General features: G+C 39.7%; 1 protein-coding gene across 14 annotated transcripts in view; it reads right to left on the reverse strand.

The window, feature by feature from the left end:
- Positions 1–1,207: 1,207 nt before the first annotated feature.
- The window catches only part of inpp4b (inositol polyphosphate-4-phosphatase type II B), a 384,743-nt gene continuing 363,386 nt past the window's right edge, over positions 1,208–22,564 (reverse strand). For 12 of the 14 annotated variants that reach the window (XM_082537630.1, XM_082537622.1, XM_082537633.1 and 9 more), the window contains 8 exons: positions 19,012–19,184; positions 18,279–18,402; positions 17,737–17,863; positions 14,692–14,832; positions 12,835–12,932; positions 12,458–12,570; positions 11,140–11,294; positions 8,822–9,010 (listed from right to left, as the gene is read on the reverse strand). In XM_082537630.1, the coding sequence (XP_082393756.1) occupies positions 8,836–9,010; positions 11,140–11,294; positions 12,458–12,570; positions 12,835–12,932; positions 14,692–14,832; positions 17,737–17,863; positions 18,279–18,402; positions 19,012–19,184 (1,106 nt within the window). In that variant the 3' untranslated portion in view covers positions 8,822–8,835. The other 2 variants (XM_082537632.1, XM_082537627.1) reach the window with 2 other exon arrangements.

A 22,564-nucleotide genomic window follows, 5' to 3' on the forward strand; every position in this document is an offset into this window, starting at 1 on the left:
TGAGGGGAGGGAAAGATTGAGGAGTTGTCAATATTAATGGAAAACTTGTGGGATTTGGTTTAAGTGGAAGCTCTGCCAACTAACACGGCTGCAACCAAAATGCTAATGCTAAAAATTCAGAGGCCAGGGCCCTATCCTAAAAAGGAGAGTTCAACACATCCAGGGTATCGTTCGGTTATCTAGATACTTACCCTAACATTGGAGATCAGGATAAAAGGTCACATGAAGCTGGTTATATTAAGTCATTAAATTAACCCAGCGTTACCCCTGTGGCTTCACATGAAAGGGGTGGTGTTAGTCACACATGGGCCTTTCATAGATCATGTGACTCTTCTTCCACAGAAAATCATCCACCAAGACCAGTGATGTTATCAAAAGTGATATAAATCTCGAAACAAACTCAAAACTTGTGAAAATAACGGGATGAATGCCACAGAAAAATCTTCAGTTAATCTGTTGCTTTAGGGCATGCAATAAATATTGTAATTCTACTTAATAGTTTTAAGTTGAAGTGAGTGGACTGGTGATATTAAAGATTAGAGCTCTAAAAACTTTAAACTGGATACATCTAAGCTTTAAAGCTTACCTTCCCTGCTGATAAAAGGATATGTGGAAATTGCTTCAGTGTGTAGCAGGTCAAAGGGAAATTAATGTGATTGACTGAATAGGTATTCTTCATGTGTGCTCTCTGTTTCCGGGGGTGTGGAAAAAAACAAGACTCAAGTAGAACACCAATAGACATTTAGTCACCACATTAAGACATTCCTGTGGCAAAGTGACACACAGTTTGCCAGTTGGCAGTCCTTCCAGAGCTTTCAACTGAAGCTTGTTACAGTTGCATTCCAAATGTTTCCAGGCTGAGTTAAAGTGGATTTTCTGTGTCAGATGTCTTACAAACACGCTGTCGGTGTCCTCATACAACTTTGGCAGAGCTGATGTGTGAGGGCAGTTATTCAATGTAGCTTGCCATCACCAGTGTGTGAATGTGTGTGTGAATGGGTGGATGACTGGATATGTAAAGCGCTTTGGGGTCCTTAGGGACTAGTAAAGCGCTATATAAATACAGGCCATTTACCATTTACCATTTGTGACGTGTGCAACTCAGTATGTCTTTCTGGGAAATACATGAACTCTGCATTGGACTAGAGCCTGAGAGATTCTGACATGTCACATAAAGAAATGTGAAAACTCACACAAACTACACAACCAGCAGTAAAACATTTTTAATTTTTTTAAATTTTAAACAGACATTTCTAAATGTCAAATGACATACAACTTATTATTTGAAACGAGCATAAAAGCCCAAGGTATCAAACCTTAGAATAAAAAAAAAAAAAACATTTAAGAAAAATAAATAATATAAATGTACTCCGTAGCATTCAGAAACTGCGTTCAGTTGTTCAACATTATCCTGCCCTTCATGTTGTTTAAATATAGTACAACCCCAGGTCCAAAACAGAAACGTATTTTATGTTTTGAAAAATGTAAATTAAAAAAAAAAGCAATGATGTGCAAATCTCATAAGCCCATATTTCATTCCTGCTGAAAAAAAAGAGAAAATTTAGTATTTTAAGAAAAATATTCGTTCATTTTGACTATAATGGCAGCTACACTTCTCAAAGAGTTGGGGCAGGGCCATGTTTATGTAGCATCCTCTTTTTCGTGACTGATACAGGATTCTAGCAACTAGCATCAACAGTCCTGGGTCTGTATTGGTGAGATTTTTTTCTTTCATGATATGTCTTCAGCTGGTAAATGATCGGGACTACCAGTTCAGCACCCAGACTCTTTTACTATGAAGCAACGCTGTTGGAACAGCTTGACTGTGAGATTTAGCATTGCCTTACTCAAATATGCAAGGTCTTCCCAGAAAAAGACGTCTGGACGGGAGCATATGTTGGTCTAAATCCTGCATATATACCTTGGAGCATTGATGGTCCCTTTCCAGATGTGCAAGCCACAAATTCCATAGTTACTGATCTATTTCCATAACATCAAAGAGATCCTGATGGCATGCAGCTGAGCATTGATAACAATACAGATGCTTACTCTCCTCCTCAGTCCGGAGGATGACCATGTTCTCCAAAAAGAAGTTTTCCACTGTGCCTCTGTCCATTTTGAACGAGCATTGGCTGACAGAAGGTGGCGGTGTTTCTGAATCATGTTCATATTTGACTTCTTTGTTGAATGACAGACCTTTAACCTGAATTTTTGGATGGCATACTGAACTGTGATCACGGACGATAATTTCCGGAAGTGTTCCCGAGCCCATTCAGCGATTTCCATCACAGAATTGTGGCTGTTTGTGATGCAGTGCCATCTAAAGGCCTGAAGAGATCCCAAGCATTCAGTATTGATTCTGAGGTATGTCCAGAGCCTTGGAATCTTTTGATGAGAGTTTTTAATACACAACTTTCAGCATTTCTTGGATGTTCTGGATGTTCTGAATTTTTTTCCTTCATAATCTGCAGCCACAGGTCTTTGCAGTTTAGTGAACCTCTGCCTAGCTTTACTTTTGACAAACTCTGCCTCTCAAAGATGCTCTTTTTATACCCCATCATGTTGCCGCCCTGTTGCCAGATAACCTAACTAGTTGAAAAATATTCCCCCAGCTGTTTCTTTTAGTATCACTTACTTGTCCACCCTTTTGTTGCCCTGTCCCAACTTTTTGAGATGTGTTGCTGCCTTCAAAAATCAACCAATTTTTATGATGAAATGATAAAATGTCTCAGTTTAAATGTTTGATATGTTTTCTATGTTATGTCATGAATAAAACATGGGCTAAATTGCCATTGGGGTGCAAAGCTAGAGGACAGTGTTAAGCAGAGGGAAATTTGTAGACTTCAGTCAAAAACCAACTGAGAATCTTGAATCTGAATACTGTGTTTCATCAAAAAACATGTTGATATGATTTCTTGAGAACAGCACAAGTTGTTCATTTTTTGTTTAACATCATACTATCTTTTTAAGGCCCACGTATCCAAATAAAGTTTTCCCTGTGGAGAAAAACCACAGGGAACGTGGATGTCCGCAAAGATTACGGAAACTTTAAGAGCTGTTACAAACATAGGTCAGCGTTTCCAAATATTAACTTTTACCGAGTGAACGTCCAAATGCATGGTCACCGTAAACAAACAAAATAGCTAGTCACTTGAAAACTCTTCTTTTAGGCTAGTTATCTCTCTCATACGCTGATATATGCACATTATGTAAGACTTTGACTTACCCACAAGTTGTTCTGCTTAATGTTGCTTAAGTTATGACCAATGTATGGTGAGGTGGAAAGTGCATTTATTTTAAAATGGACCAATTTTTTTAATGCCTATGAATGTACCCTCATTACACACACACACACACACACACACACACACACACACACACACACACACACACACACACACACACCTCCAGCAACTGTGTTTCCTATTAACAGCATATTTTACATACTATCATTTATGATCTTTAATATTTACTAAAGAATAATAATACTGAATGACTAATTTTACAGTACGTGGCTTTTCTCCTCAAGAGTCAACTTTGCCGTAAGTCCCTTCTGGTGGTCGGTAGCACTTGGGAAAGGCCATCAGCTGCAGCATGTTGAAGGCATATTTCCTGCATTTAATATTCTTTTGAACATTCTCAATGCGACATCCTTCTCTGATGATCAAGTGATGAAGGTGAAAGGTGGAAAAAAGAGAACAAAAAAGTAAACATGAGTGAGGTTTAAAATTAAGTTTGTGGTATTAATGATATACACGCCTTCAAAAAACAAACAAAAAAAAGAACCTGAACATTTTGTGCACTACTTTGTGGCTGCTTTGGGATAAAGAAAGCACAAAACTATGCAGTAAATATGGGATCCGTAGTGTTGTTGTTTGCACATTAGTTTGTAAGTGAAAGGTTCCTGGTTCAGTTCTTGCTAGAGACACAAATCCCTCAAGGGTTTATGTCAGGAGGGGAATTTAGTGTGTCAAATCAAACCTGCAGAGCAACCTGCTGTGGGGCGAATAGTTCTTACAAGTATTCTTGGATAAATGGTTCTCAGAGAGATGTAAATGAAACTGAAGATTTTTCACACAGCTGTGAAACAATACAAGAGAGTGTCGTGGTTAGTGAAATACATATTGAGCACAATTGAGATCAGTCTATTGGTGCAGGCCTCCACAACCGGCTAAGTTTCTCCTGTGGGAATTAATTGCCCAACCAAACTCGTGAGTTGGAAGTCAGGATAGGATACTAAACAAAATGTCACCAAGGGGAAAACATGCAGAAAATCTCACTTCTAGGCCATTTGATGGGCTAATTATTCACATTTTCATACATTCTCCATGTGGGAATTAAAGGCATGCAAAACAAGGAAGGCTTTTAACAATTCTGATGAGACATTTTCTGTTGTCCCATTGATTTGCAAGTCCAGTTTCATGCAATAGTCAAATGCATTTCAAAGCAAACATGAATGGCTTGTTGCTTGTTGCTGCTGTTGGTGGTGGTTCATACTTATATATATCAGCACCCAGCTGTTTTGTCCAAACTGACCCTTGTATTCATTTAGATCAACATATAGTGTATAAGTCAAAGGTATGTGGTTAAACCACCTGACTATTAAAAGTTAATCCTCTCCCTCAACCAGTCCAAATCCAGAATTTTGAATGGCTATTGAGAAATATTATTGAGTCTGACCGGGGTAATGCTAAAAGGAGAAGGCAAGTTTCCCAGCGGTCTAGATAAACCATTAAAAACATGTATTTTTAACAGAACAGCAGGACTCTTAACCAAACAGATCTATGACCGTTTGACCCATGTGGAGCTACCTTCTCATTTAAATCAACTGTTCTGTGTTCAATCCTCCCATCTGAAGCTCCGCAGTACATCACATCCACTCCACAGATCCACACACAAACTCTGATGTCTGTTTGTCTCTGTCTCTGCTATACTCAAACTGTGGAACACTTGGCCAGCCTTAACCTTATGCACAGTTTCCATCTACGCCAGTCTCCCATTGCCTTCAGTGAGTTATAAACATTTTGTTCCATTCCAAATTAGACACAAGTCAGAAAAAAGTAGACCCAAAAGCAGGACACTGTCTGTGGCACGTTGGAGGACAGCTTTTGGGACTGTGCTAGCCTCCCCTAGTTCAAGTAGTTACACAACTTCTAGAGAAGCACAGAGTAACGCTGCAAGCAAGGCAACTGTCTGATCTTTGAGAATGACGGCTTATGATATCAATTACCAGTACCCCCCCCCCCAAAAAACAAAAAAACAAAAAACAAAACACAATAAAAAACAGTTCTCTAAGTAAAATAATAAGAACCTCGACAGTTCAGGAGTCAATGGTCAATGAACCGTACATCTCATATGTAGACATCTGGAAAAAGGTTTATTTTTTATTCTTGCAGTCCCGCAAGCACAAAAAAATGTGTGAATGAGAAGCCGTGGGAACATGAGCTACGCCCAGTTATGATTTCAACTCTTACTGTATGTGTGCAGAGGTATGTATTTCAATATATATACAGTATGACTACTTAAGAAATGCCCACAGGGTTAGGAAGAGCTCAATGCACTGCAGACAATACATGTCAGTAGATGAAACAAAAACACACAGCCCCACAAACAGTGCACCACATATACAGAAACGCTATCAAAGACATCTGTCTTCAGTTTATTTAGACTGTACAAATGCCAGAGATCTTTCAAAATAATTTTTATGTTTGTTTTTGTTGTTTGATTAATATGTCTGTATATTTAAAAGAGTTTCTAATGTTTAAAAAATGTTCCATCTGTTATTCTTGTGTGTTATGACTAGGGATGGGTACCTGTATCCGGTTCTGACATAAACGGTAGTAACCAGACCGAAAAGCAGCGCAGATTTTGGTGCTTTATTTCGGTGCTTTTTTTTCCCTGAGATGTCATACACTTCGGATTCTGGGCAATCATTTTACTTTTGCAAGCGTAGTAGGCGGGCCCAGGTATGTACGTTCTTTTAGAGCAGAGCTACAGATTAAAAATGCCCAAGGCGAAGCGGTCAAAGTCTGGCTGTACTTCACAGCAAAAGATGCAAACTCAGCAGCCTGCAACAAGTGCTTTAAGCTGATACTGTGCAAAGGAGGTAACGCCTCGAATCTGATGAAACACCTGGCGACGTATAGCATTTTGTTAAAAGCCGAGAAATGCTGCGGGTGTGGTGCCTGTTATCGGACCCGGAGTTAGCAACATCCCCCAAAAACCCGAAGAGTAGAGTCCTGGCCCCTAGCCCTGCCAGTGTAGCAGAAATGATGACGGATGATGATGGCAGCAGCAGCCGTGCTTCTCTGCATGAGTAGCTTAATGTTGTTCGTGTGTAATTTACGTTGTGTAGGCTAACCACGTTATTACATTAATGCACATAAGGTGAACTAGCAAACATCATCATAGCTACATGCGGCTATCTTCTTGTTTGATGGCAGATGCTCCCTTCACCCTGGCCAAAAAGGCTAAAATGACCAAAGAAAAAGTGGAAAACAGTTAAACATGAGAGGTTTTTGGACAAAGTTTGTGTTTTTTCCATTGTTTAAGCACTGCTTCCATCCAAGAGTGATGCCATAAATCCCCTATAGCTGCAGAAAAGGCTGACATTGTTATCTTTTTCCAAAAAACCAGCTGAACATGAGAGGTTTTTGGACCAATTTTGTGTTCTCCATTATTTAAGCACCGTTTAAGCACCGTTTAAGCACCGGCACCGTTTAAAAAGTACCGGTTTGGTACTGGTATCGGATAAAACCTAAACGATACCCATCCCTAGTTATGTCATCACACACAAGAATAACATAAGTTTCTATGGTGCCGTGTGTGTGTGTGTGTGTCAATTTCTGTTCTCCTTCGCATTTTCCAAAGCTGTCCATTGGAGTCTGGCCTCCAGGCCTTGTGTTTGACATCCCTGCTTTAGTTCATATAGTAACGTATAGCTTCTAAAAGCTACAAACACTGTTTATAGTAATATTGGTGGTCTTTGTAAAATGTGAAGAAAAATCTGAAATCAGCCTAATGCCCTCGCTGTCTAGCCCCAGATGTTTTTTCCTTAGCCTCAGATCTCCAGAATAAAAATAAGTCAAATGTTTATTAAAGGAAAGGTGTCTGTTTGTCAGCAGCTGTAAACCACTGAGTGAGCTCCATTCAGCTCAGATGAACAAATTGGTGGCTGCTAACCTGCTAAGCGCTTCAACAATGGGTGTAAGAAGCTTTCTAAAAAAGTTAATTCTACCTTGTGACAGGAATGTTGCTTGTGCATCAAAATGACTTCACATGCAGATATATTTGAGATATGTTTCACAGATCACAGGCCAACAAGTCATTTACAACAGTACGTAAATACGGGCCACACAATACCGGCTTCAGATGTAAACTCAGGTTGGTGAGTCAGTAAGTGCTTCTAAAATATTTATTGTCTCAAGTTAGGGCTGCTGTCAATCTCTGACACACTGAGCCAGAGACTCAAACACACCTCTCACGCTCTGTCACACGTCTATTGTCTCATGTAGGCCGAATCAAAAAACAAATTCATTACTCATGACGAAGCTATACAGATGATCAGGACAAGAGCGAGAAATATCCAAAAATCTATCACGTTGATTTGTAAAAGCAGCAGCAGCACAGCCTCTCTCTCTTTCTTCTCTCAGACCATGCACACAAGGGTCACTTTGTATGTCTAACTCTGAAACTGTCACGAGTCCCAGGAGAAGACCAGGGCCATACAAAACCAACCTCAATGCTGAAACCTTGTAAATATACACTATATGTGTATATAGACAATGACTCAACAAAACAAATGCGTCGAGACATTGTCACTGATGATATTTTAGTTAGAGTTAAAAAGACAAGGAAAAAAAGATTAGTCTGTGTATTCAAAATCTGCTGTGTATGAAATAAATCAAATGGAAAGTTATTATTAAAACACTCAAAAAAGACGGAAAACATAAATTAACAAAAGAAGAAGTAATGTACCGGTGAAGACGCGCATCATTAGGTGGGCCCAGGACAGACTCCAATAGAAATAAGCAGAACACAAACAGATGTACATCTGTGGCTGTATTAAATATTATAGCTGGCATTCAGTAGTTACTTTGATGGCAGTTTAGCTTTTATAGCATGAAATGCTTGGATCTGATAAATAATATCGTGTTTTAGTAAATATATAAGTTGAGCCACTGTGGCAAACAGCTGATACAGAAAACATATAAAATGTAAATTGTAAAAAAACAAAAACAACAAAAAATAATGTGCCGATACAAAGTTTGACATCGCCAGCATGTTTCAGTAACATGTTGCTAAAAAGATTTGCTTTTCCTAAAATAAATGATTTGGCATTTCAATAAGTTATCTAGCTTTCGAGATTTGCTCAATCTGCCCTCACCCCCACAGCGTTTCAAATGAAAAGACGAGATTGGGAAAGAAGGGAGTGTGCTTACGCCACATTTGTGCCATACGTGTAAAAAAAAATATAGTCAAAAACACATTGCTGAAAGTAACATGTCCTTTCATGACCATGAGTATTCAGAGAGTACACTGACGGATGGACTTGTGCATTCTTGCTGTTGATTAAAAAAAAAAAACAAGGAGTCTGGTTTGAGCCATGGGAAACAGTCTCATAATCATACTTTTGGCAGTTAGTGTGATCTTAATGTAACTCTCAGGAAGGCGTTTTCTTGTCAGATAAAAACATCTGACGTTAATGCCCTACAGCCTGAGTTTGACATTTATTTTATTTGCTTATTACCCGTTAATCCGCAGTACCCCTACTGAAAAGAAGAACTAGTGAACACAGGAAGAAAAGCAGTGAGTAGAGATGTCATTGTCAACAGTTTATTGATATTTTGCAAGCAGAAAAACAAGACTTAAAATGAGCCACACAACCAGTAAGTGGGAGCTAACGAGCAGCAGGGCAATGGGATAAAAGTGTCGTGATGCTGGTTTGTTCTCTGTCATGGCGCCAGCCTCAGGGTCCTCCCACTGCCCAATGTCTCCCTGGGTCAGTCGACTGCAGGAGTGCCCATCAGAATGAAAACAGAACGAACAGAGACAGAGTGTGAAAACACTAGTGTTAGTCCAGTATAGATGCTGTCTAAGTAGGCTTTCTAGGAAAGGTCAGTTGATAAAGAGACCTGACAGGGCTAGTAGCACAAGGCCCACTTAGACCCAGAGGTATTAGTACAGCCTGAATGCAGAATAGCAGCCACAGACAAGTAGACAGTGACAGGTGGAGTAAAAGTGTGAGAACCATGCCATGAAAAACACTGCAGTGTAAGCCATGAAGAAATGGCCTGAGTGAAGTATGAATACGGTCCTAAGTAAACAATCTTTTTTATAGCAGCAGTTTGAAACATGAGACTTGTTTTTTCACATAGCTGATTTCCTTTCTGTGAAATCATTCACATCAGGCTTAGGACAGATTAGCATCACTGTCAGCAGCATTTAAAATAGGTTTAGCAAATAGTGGAACTACTTAGACGAGCGAGGACCTTTGTTTTCATTTTTCTCCTTTCTGCCCCACCTCATATCTTTTCACTTGTGCCAGATATTCCAGTCGGTCAGATCATCCTGTTGTCCTTCTGTGTCTTTGAACTTTTGTCTCCAGTACCTCCCATCTCCTTTTCCCTTCTTTGAAAGATTTATTGTACCCTTGTGAACTCTGGCGAGTATATTCTGCAACCTATCTGCAACACTTTTTGCTTTTTTCCATAAATTCATTAAAATGTCCTTTGTTTACTGAATTCTTTTGCTTTTGGCGTCTGATTGCAAATAATTTTGGAACCACTTTCAGTTAAAAAAACAACTGCACAGATGGGGAGAGGGACAGGAAACATGTCGTCAACCAGTCACAATCTCACTCGGACTGACTGCACTTGTAAACAGATTTCTGAAGATTTGCAAATATTTGCTGTCTAATTCATACATGCAGACAGATTGCGAACAAGCTGCAATCAATTGGAGTCAGTCTGCACTTATATCTGCAACATGTCAATGCATTTAGTTGCATTACGGGCTTGACTGATGTTTTATCATTTTAGATATCCATCATGGTCCTTTCACTGTAAAATTCACTATACTGACTATTCCTTTTCTTCCTACAGTAAAGCAGCCGTATGGCATGTGTGCAAATCTTTCAAATATCACAAGAATAGCCCTGGCCTACCCAAGACAGAAACTTTATCTTTAAAATGTTCCCCTCACAGTTTATACATCTCTGCAGTCACAAGCTTAATTAACTGGGGTTCTCACTGAATATAATTTGGTACTGTTTTGGTTCACAGCTTTACATTGTTTCTGTTCATTTGCAGTTTTAGGAAGAACCTTTTTGTCCTGATTGCACACTGTAAACCATCCCATCAGTTAAAATGTTACTTATTACTAAATGTTCTTGTATAATTGTATAATTGTATTAAAGCTGTGTTTGTGTCGTTAAGAGTTTCTGTCTTCATTCCATCACCTGCCATCAGCTGTCCCATACAGGTCAGTCCCACGGACATTTCAGATGTGCATTTCACCAGTGCCCTTGCCAAAGTTATGCAGTTAAACCTCATGAGATTTAGGCAGATGTGAATGTTTCCCTGCTGGCAAACACACAAACACTAAACTACAGGACTAACAGGAACATGCATTGCTGCCTCTGAATGTGTGAAGAATGGTGATGATGGTGGAGGGAAGGGAATGTTGATCATGTAATGGTGATGGGCTGGGAGGAAAAGTTGCAGATAAAATGCCTTTGATGTGTGTGATGGGTGGTGTGGATGCAGGTTATTACTTGTAATACATGCTTGTAATGACAAGCCTACTTCAGGCTTATTCCATTCTACTGCTAAATGTAGCAAGATTAAGAGTGTGGTAACGAAAACATTGGAAAATTGATATTTTTCTAACTTGCCTGTAATAGTATCTAGTAAGCTTTTTAGAATTTGAGTTTCAGTAAAAACAGCCTCGCATGTATACTCTGAATACATAAACCAACAAGATCCTGAAAGTAACTTCACTTGAAGAGAGGAGACGACGGCAGAAATCTCTGATCACCAAGATATTTTTCGTTGAGCAAAAAATCCGCATTTATGACTAACTTTTTAAGTGCAGTCTGTTTAGGACTGGCTTCTGATGCCTCCTTTAATACTGTCTTACCTGCGCATGCAGTCCAGAGCGCGCACGAAGAAGTCCTTGCTGAGCTGGTGTTCATCACGCAAGAGAGCGCACTGCTCTAGAGTGACAGACATGGATGTTCGGTCTTTGGCACTTTTACAGCTGGTAAACCTGATGCCATTTAACCTTCGGCAGATCTGGTGGAAAGTGGATGAGGGAAAAAAAACAACAACATCACCATCGGTTTGGCATACATCATGAAGGCAAAATGTTGTGAAGTGACTCATCTCGTTTTACATATCCTGACGTAGACACGTGCACACATCTGCCACGTGATTAGTGTTTTCATTTTTATGTCATCCTTGCTTCACTCTGATGCATCCCTAGTATTGATTACCTGCAGAAGGCTCACTTGCACGCATAAAAGCTCGAGAAGGAGCTTTCGCTCATTTCCATCTGCCCTGGCATTACTCCTCATTTGCCTTTGTAGTTTCAAGTTACTCATTATTAGTTGAGGTGTGTTTTACTTTTACCTCTGCCAAGGATGATTCAGGTAATGTTCACGTGCGTGTGTGTTATCATTCTTTCAAAAGTTTTGAATGAATTTTGATAAAACGTTGTAGGGATGTAGACTGAGTTTCTGTTAACAGTCCATTAAAATTTAGTTTTCATCCATGAGGTCTTCAAATTCAACTTCATCTTTTAAAAACCAAAATGGACCAAAAGTCTTATAACTTCATTAAATACGATTCTTACAAGTGTAGTGTGTACTGCCAACAAATCGAATACATACAGTGGTCCCTCGCTAGAACGCAGTTCACCTTTCGCAGTTTCGCTGTTTCGAGGTTTGTTTTCTTTTTTTTTCCCCTATAAGAGCGAATTGTGTTCTGCGTCCTGATTGGCTGTAGACCATTGTCAATCAATCTCGCGCCATGTCTCCTGCACAGTACACAATGTACTGTATGTTTGTAAGTTTTCTCCCCAACAAACAACAATGTTGACGAAATGTTTTGCACCATCTATGGCACCCGTGGGCGCCTTTGGTTTTATTCTATTATACTGGACTTATTTTTCTATGAAGGTTTGAACTTTGAGAGTGTTTAAACAGATTTAAAGTATCATGTCACATTTGACCTCTGACCTCTCCCTCAAGGTCAATAGATTTATCTGAAGAATCTGATCTGAAGTGATAATAATGCCATATTGAGCTGTTTAAAACTATGTTTCTCTATAAAAGCCTGCTACAAACTTAAAGTATGCTTAAAAAGAACAAAGAAAACAACATGAATATATAAAAAATACAATATCGTTCCCTTCAAAGTAATTACCATCCAGACAGTAACAACAGTAGAAGCCTCACCGTTCCAGCAGTCCACAGTATCTCCACATTCTTTTTCTTCTTCGCGACTACATTCTGGCCCAAAGTTTCAAGTAATTCCTTTATGTCGGTCTGTGTCTGAAAACACGGTAGACCTGTTTGCACAAAACAAAAACAGAGGTTAATGAAGACAAGCTTCAGGCTGTAGATCAGGTGTGGATATTTCTTTCACAGAAATGTTCTACGTGTTAAAATTCACGGTTGCTTTATAAAAGGTGTGAACCATTCTAATGGGATTATAGTACACATTATTCACCCACACAAAAAAATATGTTAATACTGTTTTCTGCACATAAACACATGAGACCAAAGATGAAGATGTTTCTTTAGTAAAAATTATTTTAAAGTTGTGCACTTACATTCTAGTGGCACCTTTTCACTTAATGATTTGTAATAGGCTTCTAATGTCTCAAAGTTCTTCTGGTTTATTCTTTCTTGTAGAGAGATATCTCCAAACCTGAGAGCAGAACAGAGTGCAAGATCGGTTAGGGAAAAAATATTTATCCTGATGGGCAGTTTGTGTGAATCCTGGCCAACCCTGCCCCAAACATGGTTCAGTGGGGTGGTCTCTGGATATGGTGTTTGTTACTGGTGTATTTTTTTTGTCATAGCCCGTTGTACGCCAGTGGTGCGAGTATCAGTTATTATGCAAATGTACTGTTTATAAGGTTGGGGAAATCTGCAGTCAGATGAAAACAAAGAAGTCACTTGTATGAGTGAAAACTCTACATCCAGATGAACAGAGTTGCTTCTTCTGTAGTGTTTCGGGCCTCTTGGTGTTGTTCAGCTGGTGCGTCCTGGATGAATGTTGGTTTTGAACATTCCTAGAGTTTTTTGGTATTTCTCTGATAAGTTTATATTTGGTTTTCAGCCTCCCACACTTGCACTAAAATTGAACTTCATATGGAGAGCTCCATTGAAAGGTGATGTTAGGTTCAACTTCAGAAGTCTTGCCTGTTTAATTTCGAATGAAATAACAAGAAAGCAGCCCTCATATGGCCACAGAACTGCTAGTCAGCCAGCTGCTCATATGCTTTCAATCTCTGAAAGTATGTTGGGTTGGTTTTTTTTTTTGTAAAACCCATTAAATCACAGCTGAAAGTCTGCACTTCAACCACACATTAATTGCTTGATTTGTGGTGGTGGTGTACAGAGGCAAAATGATCAAAGTTTCCCCCAAAAAAAGCATATGCACCTAACTGTATATATGCAGATGTAATGTCCAAAGACCCACTGGATTAGCAGCAAGAGAAAACAAACTTAAAAACTACCTATAATTTATGCCTAAATTGATTCAGCAAATACACTATCAAACAGACAAATAATTCCTATTTTAAGGTCAATGCGTACAATAAGTCAAAGTTTACGTAGGAACCAGAAAGAAGAAACTTCAGAAGATTATGAAAAGGTTCATCAGAGGTTTTATAGACCGGACACAAAATTTGCTTCCATTTCCTTCAAAACTGTCACGTTTCCATGAGAGACCCATAAACCTTACCAAACTTTCCAAAAAACACAAATCTTTTAGTGCCTCTTGCAAACATGAAGAGCTGACTCGAAGCCAATCAAAACCTACAATGAATCATTTCTACCAAAATAAATTATGTTTTTGATAGAAACTCTCAGCACTCCACGCAGGGGAGCTTCCAGCTACCGGATGGAAAGGCGTCTCTGGCTAGACAATGGAATTCAAAGAGCCAAGATGAATGAAGATGTACCATTACATTTTAGTCACGTTAAAAAAAAGCAAACTATAAAGCACAACTTGGAGATACTGTAAGCAGTTGGAACTTGGTTGGATCACTGGGTGAAAGGTCATTCAAGGTAAGGGAGGTGAAAGCATTGAGAAGGCCCGTGGTAAAGGTTCAAAAAGCTCAAGGGTCAGGGAAGAGTACAGCAGGCAGGTTTCTACACCAAAAATAATGTTGTTATTGTTTATGTAACAGCAGCTATATGTGCTTTTTCTTTAAAGCCATAATCACTATTTATCACGTAGCAGAACTAAAAACAATAAAGGCACTTAGTAAAAAAATGTGAATATGCTATTAGTGGTTTGGATGGCTCCAGCTATAACTAAACAACAATAATCTTTTAGTTTTAGCTATAGATTTAAAGCATTTCCTTTAGAAATGACAATAGGATCTGTGTTTAGATCAGCACATACACAGTGCTCGTCTTCATGTGCACTGGAGTGGAGCAAAGAATATCCAGGTTACCTTTCTGCTATTGTTTGTTGTTCATTAATCCCCACATTAAAGAGCACCGGGAATACTCGGAGAAGCTTCCCCTCCTTGATTTCCTCTGGTAAGGTATGGAAAACCAGTTTAGGTAATGGCACTTCTACAGTGAAGTGGTCTCTAAATGCAAAGAGAAAGTGAGAGAGAGAAAATAAGGATTAAGACGGTGAAACATCCATCAAAAAAGTAATTTGATACATTTTACCGCATAATAGATGTGATATGTTTGGGAAGTTCTATAACATGATACCTAAGACAGGCCTGAGCAAGATGTAAAGAGAGAAACTGATGGTGTGTATACAAACCAGAGAGCCAGTGTGCGCGTTTTAGAATTCCTCAAAGAGTGGCACGGAAGTGGGAGGTGCCACAGGAGTGTAATATCACACCAGACACAATGCTCAAGGTAAGCAATAAGAAAAAACAGCTTGACCTGTCAACAGCTGTCCAACACGTGAGCAAAGGTTCTCTTCAAAGATGGGAAAGGACATTCGTGATCAGCTGATTTGAACTTTTAAACCAATGTACAAAACTGCTGTGGACTGAAGCCAGATAATATCTGTGTCAACAGCTCATCTGTATATGGAGTAAAGTTCACCTGGTTACCAGTTGTATTGTGAAGCTATGCTACCTGCAATACTATTAAATAATTCTTTTCCCCTATGGGAGGTATCTTCGATTAGGCTAAATTTTTCTTTCAAACGTTTCTCGACTGAACTGCACTAAATAAATGCTAAAGTGGTTTTTAACTTTTTGTCTTACAAGACTGTGTGAAATCATAATCACGTATAACAATTGTTAAAATATGGACTTTCCCATACTCAGTAGTCACTCTCCTTTCCGCCACTTGCACAGTGTGGTGGCAGATTTCTTTTCTCATGTATTAATCACATATTTAATCATATCACATTAGTTATAGTAATATCACTTTCTCACTTTACTATAGTAAGAGCACTCCTGTCACTAGTTTACATGCATGTGGAATGTTAACACAGTGAGGCCATTGTAATGGGAGACGTTAAACAGATAGTGGGACTCCTTCTGCTTATCAGGGATGTAAATCCTTCGGTGGCGGCCAAGCAGAAAACAAGGTCATAATTCTCTCTGTGAGGGAGAAGGTATAGCCCACCCGTGAGAGGGGCCAACATGTAAGAGTTTGTGGAATGTTCTTTGTCTGTGTCTCTGTATATGAGATGTAAGGGCGGTGGCCACAATTCAGAGATGGTCCTGGTGTTCCACTGGGATGCTCTCTCCACATTGCAATGTGTTTATTAAACCCACTTCAAATCAAGGTCACTGGGTATGTTGCAGGTCATTGTTAAATTTTCCCTGACAACAGTTAACTACTACTTGACACAGTTCCACACTTGTTTTATCTTCTAATACAAGGATAATAAAAATAATACACACATGCATGTGTATTTTTTTTAAACGTCAAATAATAATTCAAATAATAATTACATTATATCTCAGTGACTCTGCATTTATTGAATGCTAGCTACTTTTGACAACATCAAAGTCCAGATATGAAGAGGAAAGTTTCCACCTGCATTCCTGAATGAGCCACAGTGAACGGATACTTGTCTAAGAGAAAACGTGTGGAATTCAGCCCACTCGTAATTATGCTGTGTCACCCTAAGACTTTTTAAAGTAATCAATTTTAGCTGCTTTTGGTGCTGAAATTAACAACATGTGCACTAGAGAGGAAATGATGGTTTTACAAGTGGAGGCCGTTGACATTTTTCTTCCCTCCTAGTTTTCCTGACTGTTTTTCACTAATAGATACACAATTACATTAGAAGAGATGTGCAGGGGGAACAGGATAAGCACTGCCAGAAGCCTACAAATGACGTCCAGTAGGCCACTGGTGTGAATGTCTGACAAAAACATCAGAGACAGACTTCATGAGGTTGGCCTGAGGGACCAGCATCCTTAGTGGATTGCGTGCTCTGTGCCCGGCACCGTGGAGCATGATTGGCATTTGCCATAGAGTAGAATACCAGAGTTGGCAGGTCCACCACTGGACCTGTCTGTGTCCTGTGCTTTTCACAAATGAGAGCAGGTTCCCCCTGAGCACATGTCACAGACATGAAAGGGTCGGTAGAAGCCGTGGAGAACGTTATTCTCCCTGTAACATCATTCAGCATCACCGGTTTGATGGTGGGTCAGTGAGGCATATCCATGGAGGGATGCAGAGACCTCTAATAAGGCTAGGCAATGGCACCCTGACTGCTATTAGGTATCGCGATGAACCCGCCGGTGCAGTGGGTCCTGGGTTCCTCTTGGTACACAGCAATACCCTTGAATATGTACCCAAGAGTATGCAGGCGATTCCTGGGGCTGAGATCCTGAGCCAACCAGACATAGTGGTGATTGAGAAGAAGCAGAGGACCACAGTTATGATACAGTGACAGTCCCAGTAGACAGCAACATCAGGAACAAAGTAAACAAGAAAATCAAGCTTAAGTTTTTCTTTTTTCACAATATGAAACACAAAGGAAAGCACATGTGATGACCTACACTAAAGTGATACAAACAAGAAAAAAACCTGCTCCGATATTTTTTATGCTGCAGATCCGTGTTGGAGCTGGTGTGAGAGGGGTCCTGGATGTTTTGCATAAGTGCGCCAATTGTATCCTTAGTGAAACACAATGCAAGAGAAAACAACGCTGTTTTGTAATGGCTGGCTTCCATTATAACAAAGTTCCTGTGTTCAGTTTTCATTGAACACAGAGTATGAATCCCCCTACTTTTGAAATATACGGACATTTCCCTTCTTTAAACTTAGATTTCCTCTATAAACAAAGAAACTCTCTCAAGCCAAAAACATTACTTTCTATGTTTGCATATCTCAATAAAACGAGTATAGCTTGATTTGATGCTGATTTTCTGATCTCAGAGGTATATTAGAAACCATTAGAGGTGACCACATGTGCCGCAAATAAGTGTTTGGCCCGTATTCCTTCCTATAATTGGACTTGAGCAAGAAAACAAACAAACAAACAAAAAAAAAAAACAAGGTCTTACCGTCGGCCACAAACTAAAGGCTGAAGGTCACTGAGGTCATCGGACTTGGCCTCTGTAATCTTGAACATGACTCTCTGCAGGTCTGAGATCCCCACTTCCATGTCTTCCAGCATCCCGAACTCTTCACCTATAGCGGCCACAGAAAACAAGCTCGACAGTGATGTCAGTCGTTCTCGTTGCATGCATACACACAACAGGGCATGTTTAACGAAGACCATAACTGAGAAACCTCCCTCCCTTGTATTTATTCAACTCTTACTGTTACTTACTGTTCTCTTTATTTCTATGACAAACATTAACAGGAGATATACCATTTTCCAGGTCACAATTAAAGGATGAAGAAATATGGGTGCCGGTAATGAAGGCATTTAGCCAAAAACAACACTGCAGTGACTCACCTTGCCTCACCTTGCTATGTACTACAGCTTAATCATTCACCTTACTAGTCTGACTTGCTTAAACGTGCTGGGATTTACTTAACAGCAAACACAAACAGTAAAATTCAATGTAGGTCGTGAGGTCACCGGCGTGATTTCACTCACTGTAGGTGCTGAGCAGGCTCTCAAACTGAGCAACCAGGCCAACGAGGTGAAGCTGCCTCAGGAAGCCTTTGTCCTGCATTCCCGCGTACAACCGCATGACGAAACCACAGGCCAAGGCTGCCAGCTGTTTAACACACAAACACACAAATACTAAGACATTTTCAAACAAGCAACTATGCAGCAAACACTAAACGGTGAACCAAGAATACACTGGGTCCAAAATACTGCGATTCAGCTCAATTATAAAGGATCAGAACCTGCAGCCACTTTCACACCACAACAAATGTGTTACCTGAATCCATGTTACTCCTTTTATTTACTTGCTCATGCTCATTTAATGTTGATGTATACAGCAGAGACATGCGAATGAGTCCTACTGGAGTAAACCCTTTAAATATAAAATATAGTTCAGAGCCTAACAAATACATGACTCCACACCCTGAGTTCTACAGTATGCAAACATGAAGTAATATACAACCAACATATTATATTGTTTGCACTGATTATGCTGTACTTTGGACCACGAGGGAAAAAAATTAGATGACAAAATCCTTTACAGCTCAAGCTGCTATTGCATAAAGCAGTGAATGGGCAGCAGATTTATGATTCATTCATGAGAAGAGAAAGTATCGACAAAAAGCAAAAATCTTTCAGATTAAATTCAGATGAAAAGAAGCTCCATGCTCTGGAGGACTCCTAAAGAGTTGTTTATTATGCCAGTGCAGCCACCTACTGCCTGACTGAAGACTATGTCTCGCCTCTGCTGGAGCAGGAAGCCCTGTGGAATGCTGCAGGCTGCCTCCTGCAGGAGCACAAAGGTCATGGCTCTCTTCGCCTTCTCCACCACCTCCATCACGCAGTCCTTTAACCGGGTCACCAGAGGACACAACTGCTCCCTCCAGTCACCTGTGAAAAAGAGATGCAATGGGGAACATCTCAATCACAGCAAGCGATTTCTCTGCGAGGTCAAGCACTGTATGCTGCAGTGTGAGGTGGAAGGCCCCACACAAAAATGCAACTTGGTTTGAAACACTGAAAAGGCGGCAGCAAAGCACAAAATTAATGAACCCCTCGGAGTACGCCAGCTTGCACATCTCAAATTATAGACCGCATGTGTGTCCTGCTGCCTTTAGGCAGATGCAGAAATTTAATAGAGGAATTTTTCATGCAGACTAAAAAATTTTAGACAGCAGATACTGTAAGAATCATCCATTCATTTAAAAATCAGTGAAAGGCTTTGAGAAAGTCCCACATTTTGAATTGAAGAAAAAAAAAAGTGTAGGTTTATCTTATATGCATTGATCAGTTTTACTGTGGTCTGTTTACTTTAAATCCAATTATTCTTCCTAAACTGGCAACTTGGTGATTTTTCTTACTATTTCCATCTGTTTCTGGCTGATTTGAACATAAAAATATCTCAGCGAGCAATAAAATTATTATTATCTCTGTTTTTTAAAAGGCACATATGAAAATTAGGGTAGAAAATTGGTAAATTAAAAAAGAAATCTTCACGCTAAACTGTTTCGTGTTGAAGGCGTCATTCACAAACAGTGCGCCTAGAAGATTTAGCTTGTTGTTTGTATGCTACGATCTAATGATGAAGAACAACCTCATTCTTACAAAACATTTTATACTTTTCCAAAACACCATGAGCCAAAGTTTCTGAGAATTAGGATTAAAGGCCTATAATAAATAAATAAATAACATAATTCATTAAATATGACCTACTGGCTGTCAACCCCTCACAGTCTTAATTCTTATCATCATCCCATCGATGCTGGAGAACCTGGATGTTTTTTTAATAACTGCCCTGCGTTACTCATCCTGGGCTGACAGATCAGGTGTTACTGCACCACCTGCTTGTAAACCATGAACTGAAATCGTGCGTCTTTCCTGATTTCCTCCTTGGACACTATTGTTTCAGTTTCTACAGTTGAACTTTCTCTTCTCTCATTTAAGTCATCACCTCACCCTCCGCCTGTAATTCTCTGTGGGGGTTTCAGAGTTGCAGTTAATATTCATATAAAATATTTACAGTCATGGCACAAAGATAATTCGTACTCTTTCAAATATGAGGTTATACTCGTACATAATAAAAATAAGACTTTTAGACTTTACCAGGTTTTCAGATTTGGTAAATCGCAACTGAGACGAACAGAAAAACTAAGTCTAAACCAGAATCAGTGTGTGAAAAGTACAACCCATTATTCAGGTTGTAGATCCACATTTAGTAGCAAAATTTGGAAGGAATCTTTTGATGAATGATTTTATTGGTCAGAACTTTGAAACACTTTTCTGTGCAACATTGCAAAATTCATGTACAGCTCTCTGGTGGTCCTACCACAGCATCGCAGGCTGAGGTCTGGAATTTGACTGGACCACTGTAACATGCGACATGTAACAACGAGATGTAGCTCGTGGGTTTCTCTGAGCACTGCTCACTGTCACTGTCGTTGTCAGGCTTTATAACCCTTCCCAGCCTTATGAGAAGTAACAAATTGCTTCTGTAAGATCAATTTAAGGATTGTGTTGCCACACCTGAATGCTCCAGACCACGTGCTGCTATTACAGCACATGTCCGATTCAGCTCAATTTTAAAGGCTCGACCCGATATAATTTTTTTTTTTTATCATGTCCTGTTGCAAAAAAAACTTAGAATTTAAAGAGGGTGTATTTTCTTTTAACCATTACTGTAAATGTGAAGTATTGTGAGATATCGCCACAATTTTCCTGTCTACACCAGACTTGTTGACCTTTGATAACAACATTGTGCAATAAGTGTTTTTATACACTTCTTCTTTTATTACTTAAGTTAAATAAATTATCCTGTGCAGTACACATCAGACTGGAGGCCATATAAAAACATATTGTTGTGTTTGAAAATCAAATCACAACTAGGAGGGTACAACTACTTCTGGTCATGAATCATTGGTATAGACTATATAATTTCTGTCACACTGTTATAATATTTAAGCTCTCATTGTACCGTATTACTATCAGCAAACATCAAATAAATTATGTAATCCTTGTGACCTCTTTGTGGTTGTTTATTTTGGACATGCAGCAAACTCAAAATGTGTGCAGGAAACTTGCATTGCAGCTGTGATGATGCTTTCTCTGCATCCTTCACTGGTTTCTGATAAAGTCGAGCCTCTGAGTGGCCACCAGGGGGCAGTGTTGGTTAAGCAGTGCTCAAGATGAGTTTTCCAACCATACCACATATTCTTTCTGAGCTTCAACATATTGAAAAGTTCTCAGGAGGGAAGAGTGAATCATTGCGGACAAACAGACATGCACACAGTTTGATATGTACAGCATATCAAGCTTGCCCTTGCCCTGTCATAGAAATCACGTCTTATCTCATTCTGCAAATACTGCCTCTGCACAGAGCAGGAAACAGAACTCCAGCTGTCATCTCTTCACTGGCCCACCTGTCCAAACATGCAAACCCCTGCAGTGCCATCAAAAGCCCAGGATTCACAAAAGAGATAAAGCTTCTCTCATTATTCCTTCCATGTTTGTATTTTGACAAGCAGATGACCACTTTCTCTGAGCCTGTCTTAATAAAGGTGCTCTGAGGATTGAGCTTATCTTTCAGAATGAACACAGGGGCTGATGGCCTTGTTTTCACCTGCTGGCTCACAAAGACACAATGACACAAAATGATACAAATGCACCAATGCCTCCACAGCATGTGTGTGTGACTGACACACACACACACACACACACAGCCTCTCCTTGTCGCCTGGTCAGTCTAATGCCACTGCTCTGTGGCTCTGTGTGCCAATTGGCAGCTGCAGCAGTCTGGGCGCTTGGCTGAACACAAGCTTGAGGCAGGATTTCATTGGACGTAAGGGAAGACTGGGCAGCTTGTGGTCAACAGTGAATGGCTCTGCATACGAAATGTAGCTTTCATCCACTTCTCTGGCAACAATATGAGTTTCTCATTTGCCAGTGCTTGAACAACAGGGAGTCTGCAACGCTGGAACTCTTTTCGATTTCAGCTTAAGATACTCTGAAAAATATGATGAACTACTCAATGTTATTTCTTCCCCACAGTAAAAATCTATGTACGAACGCTTAAAAATGTTTTTTTGGGCTCAGGAGCACTTCTTAGCATTAAAAGGACTGCTGTTTAGTGACGGGAGCATAGTGACGGGCACATTACAATACAGTGGTATCACCACATGTTGCCTGTGACAGTGATGGATCGGTTAATGCATATTCTGCATTATAATTTGCATGAGGAAATTCACCGATGAGGCATTGGATTACCTGTTTAACTG

The sequence above is a fragment of the Aulonocara stuartgranti genome, assembly GCF_965226115.1.
Source record: "Aulonocara stuartgranti genome assembly, chromosome: 6".
NCBI classification, from domain to species: Eukaryota; Metazoa; Chordata; class Actinopteri; order Cichliformes; family Cichlidae; genus Aulonocara; species Aulonocara stuartgranti.